Source organism: Nomascus leucogenys, unplaced genomic scaffold (assembly GCF_006542625.1).
Source record: "Nomascus leucogenys isolate Asia unplaced genomic scaffold, Asia_NLE_v1 Super-Scaffold_391, whole genome shotgun sequence".
Lineage (NCBI taxonomy): Eukaryota > Metazoa > Chordata > Mammalia > Primates > Hylobatidae > Nomascus > Nomascus leucogenys.
In genome coordinates, this window is record NW_022097988.1 from 587,305 (window position 1) to 598,421 (window position 11,117).

At 41.0% G+C, this 11,117-nt stretch overlaps 1 protein-coding gene across 3 annotated transcripts in view; it reads right to left on the bottom strand.

Moving 5' to 3' along the window:
- Positions 1-9,207, bottom strand: part of AP2B1 (adaptor related protein complex 2 subunit beta 1) — a 134,245-nt gene extending 125,038 nt beyond the window's left edge. Inside the window, exons 1-2 of one of the 3 annotated variants that reach the window (XM_003281364.4) lie at positions 8,713-9,207; positions 1,447-1,506 (exon numbers count right to left, since the gene is read on the bottom strand). In XM_003281364.4, the coding sequence (XP_003281412.1) occupies positions 1,447-1,483 (37 nt within the window). In that variant the 5' untranslated portion in view covers positions 1,484-1,506; positions 8,713-9,207. Of the gene's footprint in view, positions 1-1,446; positions 1,507-8,543 lie in introns of all 3 variants that reach the window. The other 2 variants (XM_003281365.4, XM_003281366.4) reach the window with 2 other exon arrangements.
- Between the last annotated feature and the right edge of the window lie 1,910 nt (positions 9,208-11,117).

Genomic DNA, 11,117 nt, shown 5'->3' on the forward strand with positions numbered 1-11,117 from the left:
GTACAGTGGCACAATCACGGCTCACTGCAGCCTCAACCTCCTGAGCTCATGTGATCCTCCCACCTCAGCCTCCCAAATAGCTGGGACTACAGGTGTGCACCACCATACAGGGCTAATTTTTAAATTTTTTTTCATAGAGAGAGGGTCTTACCATGTTGCCCAGGCTGGTCTCAAACTCCTGCACTCAAACAATCCTCCTGTCTCGGCCTCCCAACGTGCTAGGATTACAGGCATGAGCCACCATGCCTGGCCACCTGGAGAACCTTTAAAATCCCCACAGCCAGACCATATCCAGGACAACTGAAATCAGGCTGAGGTTGAGAGCCAGGTATCAGTATTATTTCAAAGTTCCCTGCCTGAGCAATTCTAATGTGTTGCCAAGATTGAAGGCTACAGACAACAAACTGACGTAATTAAGCAACTCACTGCAACAAGAGAAAAAGAAGAATGGTAGTTGGTGTCATGTCTGGAATACTTTGGTAAATATAAGGACTCCTGAACACAAAAGCACAGAATTCTGATCCTAAGCAACAAATAAAGCAAGCTAAGCTATAGGCACAATAAGCTGAGATGGGCTAAAATGTTTGTCTTTGATGGGAAGACCCTCCACACTTCTAGAAATGATCTATTTTATTTAGGAACGATTTTACAAAAGATGAAAGGTTGGACTTTCCCCAGAAGAATCCTTTGTTCCTAGACCCAAACTTGTATGTAAAAACAAGCATTATATTACTGATAACAAAGATGAGGAGACTAATAAGTGCAAAGTCCCTCAAGTAATTCAGTCTATGACCTAAAAACCATGGATGGCTCTAGAGATTCCCTGTTTTAAATACACATCTAGACAAAGAACAAGGTAGATGTATATGGACGGATATGAAAATAACCCATTTCTATTCATTGTTTTGCAAGATTGCTTTTTATTAAAGATAAAAAATTTTTAAATCATACGTATTAATATATGTACTTATATGCAGAGAAAAAGACTTGAGGATATACACCAAGTTCCCTTGGGAATAGGAACAGGAAGGGAGAACTTTCATTTTTACCTTTTACATACATATCTGTATTGCTTTAATTGTATTCTTTGTTATAAAATGTTTATTTCCAAGTAAAAATTATTTAATAAAAGAGAAAATGTACGCTGCTTCTTTTGTCCTCCTCAAACTTAACCAATCTCCAATGGATCATCTCAAACAGCAAAGAGGAGTCTCTTTCACTAAACAGAACCTTCAAGTCAAAATAATGTGCATCACAGCCCTATCTTTTAAAACCCACTCTTTAATAACTTGCTTGAATACATTCATCTGTAGAAGTAGTAGATGTCCACTGAGATTGTCAACTACACGTATGTCTGAAGGAAGAGGTCAGGAACATTCTGCTTGGGCGATCTTACACTACAACTTTTGAAAATTTCCAAAGATTTGATTGTATTCTCATACTTACCTTTTTTATTGGTTGTGAAATACTTGGAGTCAGTCATGACTTTGGATCTTTAATGTGCACCTATACCAAGAGAAAAGAATTCCTTCATTCAGGTTATAGATATCCAACAAGGCATCCAATTAATTTTAAGAACATCCAATTAATTTTAGGAATACTTATATTTAAGAATTTCTAAAAATGAGTATCATCTTCCTTTATCACCACCGTTGATGGTTCAAGAAAAACTAAGAATGTAACTCCTCAAGCTAATGGGGCGAAAATCTAAAAGCCAAATGCAACTGGGTAAAAATATGAACCTACTATAGCTTTGTGATTTTATCCACAGTAACTCCTCAAAGCTTTCAAGAGCTAAAGCTGGACCTTTTTATAAATATATCTGCAATTACTTTCCATTCAGGAAAATCTGGTAACTTCCTTGCCTCAAGCTGGAATCACTCCAAAGCATATATTCTGAAGCAGTGTAAGTAAGGTCAAAAGAAAAAACAATTTTGCTGATGTACGACATGAAACTTTCAATAAAAAGAATCTCTTTCGAAAAAAAATTCAAAATTAGTAGGACAATATTCTTTCACAACAAACATCTAGAGAGGCAACCATGACTTATACATGGAATTTTTTTTTAATTTTTAGTTTTGTGGGTGTGTAGTAGGTGCGTATATTTGTGAGGTACATGAGATATTTTGATAACAGGCAGACAATGCATAATAATTACATTAGGGTAAATGGGGTATCCATCACCTCAAGCATTTATCCTTTCTTTGTATTATAAACAATTCAAGTATACTCTTTTATTTTTAAATGTACAGTTAATTATTGTTGACTGTAGTCACTCTTGTGCTATCAAATACTAGATCTTATTCATTGTATCTAACTATATTTTTGGATTTAAAAAAAAAATGTGGCTTTCTTATTTTCAACAATCTAGATTTAGCCCAAGAGTATTCCCAAATAATGCCAGTTGATAGTTAAAAACAAGGCAAAAGCCGGGCGCGGTGGCTCAAGCCTGTAATCCCAGCACTTTGGGAGGCCGAGGCGGCGGATCATGAGGTCAGGAGATCGAGACCATCCTGGCTAACACGGTGAAACCCCGTCTCTACTAAAAATACAAAAAATTAGCCGGGCATGTTGGCGGGCGCCTGTAGTCCCAGCTACTCGGGAGGCTGAGGCAGGAGAATGGCGTGAACCCGGGAGCCGGAGCTTGCAGTGAGCTGAGATCGTGCCACTGCACTCCAGCCTGGGCGCAACAGAGCGAGACTCTGTCTCAAAAAAAAAAAAAAAAAAAAAAAAAAACAAGGCAAAAGACTGAGACACCTGTTCAGAGACACGAGAATCAAACTGGTTTTGAAACAAAGGAATGTGGATCTCAACTTCAACCTTAACTCTTCCAACCCAATTTCCAGAAGAAGTAATCCAGATGACAAATGGCTCTACTCACAAAAACGGCACAGTCTGGTCACATTTTTACTAAATAATAAGACCACTTTTTCTGATTTGAGAAACTATAAGACTTTGTCCAATGTACCAGACTTCTTTAAATATATTAAAATTTTGGGGCCGGGCACAGTAGCTCACGCCTGTAATCCCAGCACTTTGGGAGGCTGCTGGGTGGATCACTTGAGGTCAAGAGTTCAAGACCAGCCTGGCCAACATGGTGAAACCCTGTCTCTGCTAAAAATACAAAAATTAGCCGGGCGTGGTGGCACCCACCTATAATCCCAGCTACTTGGGAGGCTGAGGCAGGAGAATCGCTTGGACCTGGGAGGCGGAGGTTGCAGTAAGCCGAGATCGCGCCACTGCACTCCAGCCTGGGCAACAGAGCAAGAGTCCATCTCAAATAAATAAATAGGAATTTGGGCCATGCGCGGTGGCTCAGGCATGGTGGCATGTACCTGTAGTCCCAGCTACTTGGGAGGCTGAGGTGTGTGGATTGCTTGAGCCTAGGAGGTCAAGGCTACCGGGAGCTATGAGCTCACCACTGCACTCCAGCCTCAGCGACAGAGACCTTGTCTCAAGGGGAAAAAATATATAAATATATATATATTTTTAATAATATTCCTTCTGTACTCAAAATGAGTATCTTTTTCCTTATCACCATCACTAATAATACTTATCACCAACTTCAGGACAAGACATCCTAGCACCTGCTCATTATTATCAGGTCAATATGACATAATATATTTGGCAAACAATAGTAAATATGGATCTAGGAGAAAAGACCTAAGCACCAAACAAATCAATGTAATTAAAGAAAAGAAAAAAGAGCCAGATAAACATAAAATAATGAAAAACTTCTGGTTCAAATCTGATCTCTAAAATGTGCTACTTGTACAGTTTCATGGAAATTAGACTGATTTGCTATCTTTCCAACCAGCTAATTACTATTTATAGTCTTGATCCTAATAGCTCTTTAGATTGTACCAGAAATTCACAGAATGATCTTGTTAAAAGAAGTGAGCTAGGACTCACTAATATCATTACAGAATATAGAAATTTCTCCTTTAATACTTGTTATAATTAAAAATTATACTGAAGCTTGCCTTATGCAATGTTTCTACAATGCGTTTCTAGCAAAAATTCAAAGAATGTTATAATAATTTAGTCCATTCATAATGTAAACTAAATGTGAAGTGGGCAAATGAAGAAAGGAATTCTTCACATAAAAGACCTAGAATAAATCTGAAGTTATTTATGAATGTATATATACAAAGAGAAAAACCAGTAAACAGAAACAGTTACTTGAGCCTCAAAGAAGGACTATAGCTCAAATCCATTACAATCTGTTTAGGATGTTTACTATGCTATGCTATGTCCTTTAAAATTTGTTTAAGATTTTAAAATAAAACCTCCTTAGAATTTGTCACCCAATTTCTTTGAAAAGCCTCTTATACACACATACATTAAATTTTTTTTGGCCAGGCACGGTGGCTCACGCCTGTAATCCCAACACTTTGGGAGTACAAGGCGTGCAGATGGCTTGAGCTCAGGAGATCGAGACCAGTCTGGGGAACATGGCGAAACCCCGTCTCTAATAAAAATACAAAAATTAGCCGGGCATGGTAGCACATGCCTGTAGTCCCAGCTGGGACTCACAGCAACATCTGCCTTCTGGGCTCAAGTGATCCTCCCACCTCAGCCTCCCGAGTAGCTGGGACTACATGTTGGGATCACCATGCCCAGCCCATTAAATTCTTTTTTTTTTTTTTTTTTTTTTTGAGACTTTGTGGCCCAGGCTCCAGTGCAGTGGTTCGATTTGGGCTCACTGCAACCTTTGCCTCCCAGGTTCAAGTGATTCTCCTGCCTTAGCCTTCAAAGTAGCTGGGACTACAGCCACCTACTACCACGCCCAGCTAATTTTTGTATTTTAGTAGAGACAGGGTTTTTCCTTGTTAGCCAGGCTGGTATGGAACTCCTGACATGAAGTGATCCACCCACCTCGGCCTCCCAAAGTGCTGGGATTACAGGCATGAGTAAATTCTTAACAGGAATTTTCACTACATTCTATTAAACAATAAATTAACCTAAGTCTTAAGTCATACCTTTATCAGTAGCTCACATATTTCATTATCTCCCCTAACAATTTTAACGTCAAGGAATATATTACTGTCCTGTTCACTGTGAGCATTAAGTGTTCTTATCTTAACTAGAAAATAATGCATCCACCGGCCGGGCACGGTGGCTCACGCTTGTAATCCCAGCACTTTGGGAGGCCGAGGCGGGCGGATCACGAGGTCAGGAGATCGAGACCACAGTGAAACCCCGTCTCTACTAAAAATACAAAAAAATTAGCCAGGCGTGGTGGCAGGCGCCTGTAGTTCCAGCTACTCGGAGAGGCTGAGGCAGGAGAATGGAGTGAACCCGGGAGGCGGAGCTTGCAGTGAGCCGAGATTGCGCCACTGCACTCCAGCCCGGGCGACAGAGCGAGACTCCGTCAAAAAAAAAAAAAAAAAAAAAAAAAAAAAAAGAAAATAATGCATCCACCCACAAAATTTCAGAAAGAGAGGCGGGTCAAGTATCTTTAGAAGCCTATAACATAGATTCTAAATTAAGAGTCCCTGCTGCTCTAAAGAGAAGGGACATCACTCTAGTAACCAACACTATTGTAAACAATAGTAACAAAATATTCCCTAACCATATTGGCAGACAAACATGGTGCCAAGCTGGTTCTTGCCTTAAGCCAAAAGAAACTCCAAGAAAAATGAAAATAGTGTAAATAAAAACAAATCAGAAGACATGATTGTTGCACAACACTGTCAGTGTACTAAACGCCACTGAACTGTATGCCTTAACCTGGTTAATTTTATGGTACGTGAATTTCACCTCAAAAAAAATCACATATATATATGATAAAGTGTATCTCTCATATAATGAGTTCTCACCTCATATAATGAGAGATACACTTAATCACAGGCTAGATATGGACGCAGCCAGAGTCTCCAAAATACAGGATGACAAAAACTGACGTCTTCATTAGAAGTTACAGCCGGGCGTGGTGGCTCACGCCTGTAATCCCAGCACTTTGGGAGGCGGGCGGATCACGAGGTCAGAAGATCGAGACCATCCTGGCTAACATGGTGAAACCCCGTCTCTACTAAAAATACAAAAAATTAGTCGGGCGTGTGGCGGGCGCCTGTAGTCCCAGCTACTCGGGAGGCTGAGACAGGAGAATGGCGTGAACCCAGGAGGCAGAGCTTGCAGTGAGCCAAGATCACACCACTGCACTCCAGCCTGGGCAACAGAGTGAGGCTCCGTCTCAAAAAAAAGAAAAAAAAAAAAAAAAAGAAGTTACAGAAAAAGTACACAAAATAGAGCTGAAGAAAAAAAAATCAAATATTTGCTGAAGTGCCTCAAAAATCAAGCTGCTCCTTTGGGGGAGAAAATGTTCCTTCAGAAGAGCCAGAGAAATAAGCAAAGCCATGATGGAATTTGAACTCACACTACCTTTCTACCAGATCAAACCAGACAAGTCACGGCTGTTCTGAGGATTTACGGTATGGCCCAAGGCCATTGTTAAACAACAAATCTGCCACAGTCAAAGCACATAATCACTCTTACTTGCCCTCGACCAGAGTGTGATGTCACTGCATTTTGGAGAAGGCCTCCCTGCACAGGATTATATATCCAGATTTAACATAACCTAGTTTCTACCAAATATAGGTTGTCAAAGTCCCTCCTCTCCTATACCTCCCTCCAGTTCTCCAAAAGAGAAACTGAGCAGCAAAATAAGATTAATACCTTGGGTAGAATAAGGTCAGAAAAAAATTAATAGGGTCTTAATTCAAATGGCTCTCTGGGAAGCTAAATTAGTTCGTAAAGTTCCTAAACCCTTCTTTTCACAAAGTTGGACTTTACAAAGCTCAGTGCCCATAGTGAAAAACTGGCCAAAGTTAACCAAATTATAAAGCAGAAATGTCATTCCAGTAATCTTTTATTATAAGGGCGAGAGGTGCCAAATTCATTTCTAATCAAATATTCAGTAATAATGCAAAGACAACAGCATCATCAGGTATTATCTTGCTCATAAGAAATTATGAGACACAAAAGCTAAAATCACCCGTGATTTCTATTTAAACATAACAGACTACAAGTAGCTTCTTAATATTATATAGAAGCAAAGGAGTTCAAAAGTTTTACATCTAATTCTTAACCAAAATAACATTAAACTCTGGAAAACTTAAGCCTGGAACGAAAGAAAGGACAAGAGAAAGGAGAATGTGCCCTATTTAATATATTCCTTGCTCAGCTTGGTTCAAATTTGTGCCTAAAAAGTTAGTATTTCAAAATATGGACCTTTTAAGGAAAGAAAGAATGAAAGAACTGGACTTCCTTGAGTTTCTTCATACACAGTCAGAATATTAGATTTATACTGATTTTACCACCCAGCTTTTAGTGAGGATGCTTGCATTATATACATCATCCTTTCTGCTTCCTTGAAAGCTTCAACGGCTAAGATACCTGCAAACAGTTCTCACCTTACCAGCACGCTTAGTCATCACTGGAATGTGTTAACACGTTTTCTTATAGAGCTGCACCTCCTTCATCTGCTGCTTTCTATTACTACTTTGTAAGTGTACCCTGAGGCTAAGCAATTGAAGTGTACAAGGAAGGTAACTAATCATTTAAATTGATTCTCATAGAGACCACCTTCTTTCTTAGTCATTCTGCCTTTGTAAGCTTAATGCATTTACTTTTTCTTTTAAACCACAATGGTTATGATAAGTCTTTGGCAGTTTTCAAAACATTTTTTCTTCTCAAAAGTCAAGTTTGGCTGGGCGCGCTGGCTCACGCCTGTAATCACAGCACTTTAGGAGGCCGAAGCGGGAGGATCGCTTGGGCCCAGGAGTTCGAGACCAGACTGAGCTACACAGTAAGACCCTGTCACTAAAAATACAAAAATAAAATAAAATAAAAGTCAAAAGTTTAATGAAGCATCCGCGTGAGTTCAATAAAAGCCTGTCCCGCCACCCCACCCCTCCAAAAGAAGACTACTCTCGAAAACAAGCAGCATGAACAAATTATTTGGATTCAAATGATAAGGAAGTAACAGGAAGTTCCAGTTTCTTTACTTTCAGCTTAATCTACAGCCTTTCCCAAACCAGACCATTCCTGCAGAGCCCAGAAAAAAAAAAAAAAAATGCTGGGTTAAGATTTGCCCCCATTTGCTTCCCCCTCTCTTACATCGGGTCAATTCTGGAGGTTACTCTTTCCTTCCTCCAAGAGTCAGGAATGCCTCTTCTTTCCCCAGGTGGTCAAGATTCTAGCGATATGCTCCTCCATTACGGAGCAGGGAAGAGGTTATCTCCTATCCTCGTTACCAGAGAGACGACGTTCGCCCACCAATGAGCAAACCTTTGAGGGAATCCCTTTTCCCTTTCGCTTGCTGGACACGTCTCAGCCTCTCAGTGAACGACGCCGAGCGGGGAAGAAAGACGGTTCCCCCCACGGCCTCCAGGCTCTATCGGCCACACCCCTGGCCTTTGGTCCTCCTAAACCCTCAATTCCGAAACACATCTTCCCCTCCTGCCCCCAACTACCTGCTGCCACACCCGAGGATTCCCTCACGGCACCACAGGCATTATGGTGGAGACCCTTTCTCCAACCTTTTCCCTCTCAATGGTCACACCCGACGGTTCTCTGCATCATCAACGGTCACGCTCTTAGGATTTCCTCGCCTCCGCCGGCCTCCGACCCAGCCTGGGGTTCCCCTTATCTCCGTCCCCCACCCCGTCAATTAGGGACACACCCCAAAGGCAACCGCCCTGAACTCACCGGAGGCGGAGGCGAAGGCGCGGGTGGGGGTGGCGGTGGGAGCCGAAGAGCACAGCCCGGGTGGTGGTGTAATGGTTTCTTGCCCGTCACGATTCTTTTCTAGGTCTAAGCCACTGCGCAAAACCCACTTTGCCAGGGACAAAGATGGTGGGCAGGAAACTCTGACGTCAGATAACGTCGCCGCGTGACGTCATCGGGGTGCGCGGGAGACCTAGAAAGGCGGTGATCTCTTGTCGCCTTCCAGACCCAAACATTTCTTTTGGTCCCGGCAAGCTGGCCCATCTGGGCCTCAGAGGATGTAAAGTGGCTGCTCCAAAGGGATATATTTAAAAAGCTGACAATGGATTTGTTTCCTCGCACAGAAATTCTCTGAAAAACATAAACATAGAGATGATGAAATATCCTGTTCCTTTCTGAAAAAACCCCCTCAGCTCATTTTCCTTCCAGGCTCAAGAGCGGACAATGGTGATATAGCCCAGGCCTATATACAGGCAGATTCATCTCAAAAGAAAAAAAAAAAAAAAGCTTGGATATTCAGCAGAACGTTAAAAGTTGTTATTGAGGGATAGTGAGAGTTTTACTTTTCTTCCTAATATTTTTCTGTACTTTTCAAAGTGTTCTACAATGAACATTTATTTCTATGATTGGGATGTGCTTTTTAGATCATATTGTTGAAAAATATGATACAGAAAAATGCTTTGAAATAAGAAAAAAAAAGATACAAAACTCTAAATCCAGAGGAGTATATATACCTATTAGTGGTTCCCTCTGGGTGTTGATTACAAATGTTATCTTCTTTATATGTGTTTTATTTTCCATTCCTTTCTCTGAAAAATGCATATATTTTAAGGAAAAATGAACCAATACTATTTTCAAAATACAGCATCAATCCGAAAGCTTTTCCAACTTCATTCTCTTCCATTTTTGGGTGAAAGTATGGACCAATCTCCCTTCTTTTCACCTTTTGGGACCATCACAGGCTCATAATCTAATGGGAGACCACTCAGAAAACTGTTGAAATGATCCAGCCACACGATGATGGTGGTTTAAACAAATAACTGTTGATATTTATTATGATTTTATGTCAGTTACTCTGCTAAGTACATTTTTACATCCTCACCACCTGATAACCAGGTAGGTACTATTACTTCCTCTATTTTAAGAGATACAGAGAAGTTAAAAGGTAGAATTAAGATGGCCAGGCGCGGTGGCTCACTCCTGTAATCCCAACACTTTGGGAGGCTGAGGCAGGCGGATCACGAGGTCAGCAGATCGAGACCATCCTGGCTAACATGGTGAAACCCCATCTCTACTAAAAATACAAAAAAAAGTAGCTGGGCGTGGTGGCGGGCACCTATAGTCCCAGCTATTCAGGAGGTTGAGGCAGGAGAATGGCGTGAACCTGGAAGGCGGAGCTTGCAGACACACACACACACACACACACACTCTCACACACACACACACAAAGGCAGAATTAAGATTTGAACCCAGGAAGTCTGACACTAGGACTGATAAGGCTTATGTTTTAGGTTAGGGCAAGGGATGAATGGTGGTAGTAGTCACTGAAAATAGGAAAATATAAGAAATGGCAGAAGTTTGGGGAAGGATAGGGAGGTGATTAGTTCATTTTATACGTTAGGTTAGAGTGAAGATCTCTATCCAAGAGATACTTGATTATATGTGTCTGAAGATAAGGAATGATCTGGAGTTAAATTTGTGAACTGTGAGCATACAGAAGATAATTCAATCTGTGGGCATGAACATTATTCATGAAGAATGTGGAAAGTGAGTGCTTGGGGCAGAAACAGATAAACCCAAGAATGCAAAGAGGACTGAGAAGGAGTAGTCAGAGAGGTAGGAGGAAAAGCAGCATAGTATATTTTAGGATGTTTTCAGAGTTTCATGAAAGTAGGGACTATGCCAATCGGTTCACTCTTGCACACGTGAGGCTAGCCCCATCACACACACACAAATTAATATATGTTGACTGAATGCATAAATAAGTGATCAACAATATTAGTTGCTATAGACAGGAGAAGGGCTAAAAAGTGTCTACGGGATTTAGCAACATGGAGGTATTTGATGTTATTGCTGAGAAATCAGTAGAGATATGAAGGCAAAAGTCATACTGCAGATGTTTGAGGATGGATTAGAAGTGAGGAAATAAAAACAGGAATTGCAGATAACTCATAAGAAAGTATGACCAAAGAAAGCAGAGATGGTATTTGAGGAAAAGAGTGGCAAGGATTTTTTCTTTCTTGAGGCAGGGTGTTGTACTATTGCCCAGGCTGGAGTGCAGTGGTGCCATTACAATCACTGCAGCCTCGACCTCCCAGGCTCAAGCAATCCTCCCACCTAGCCTCCCAAGTAGCTGCGACTACAGGTGTGCATCACTACACCTAGCT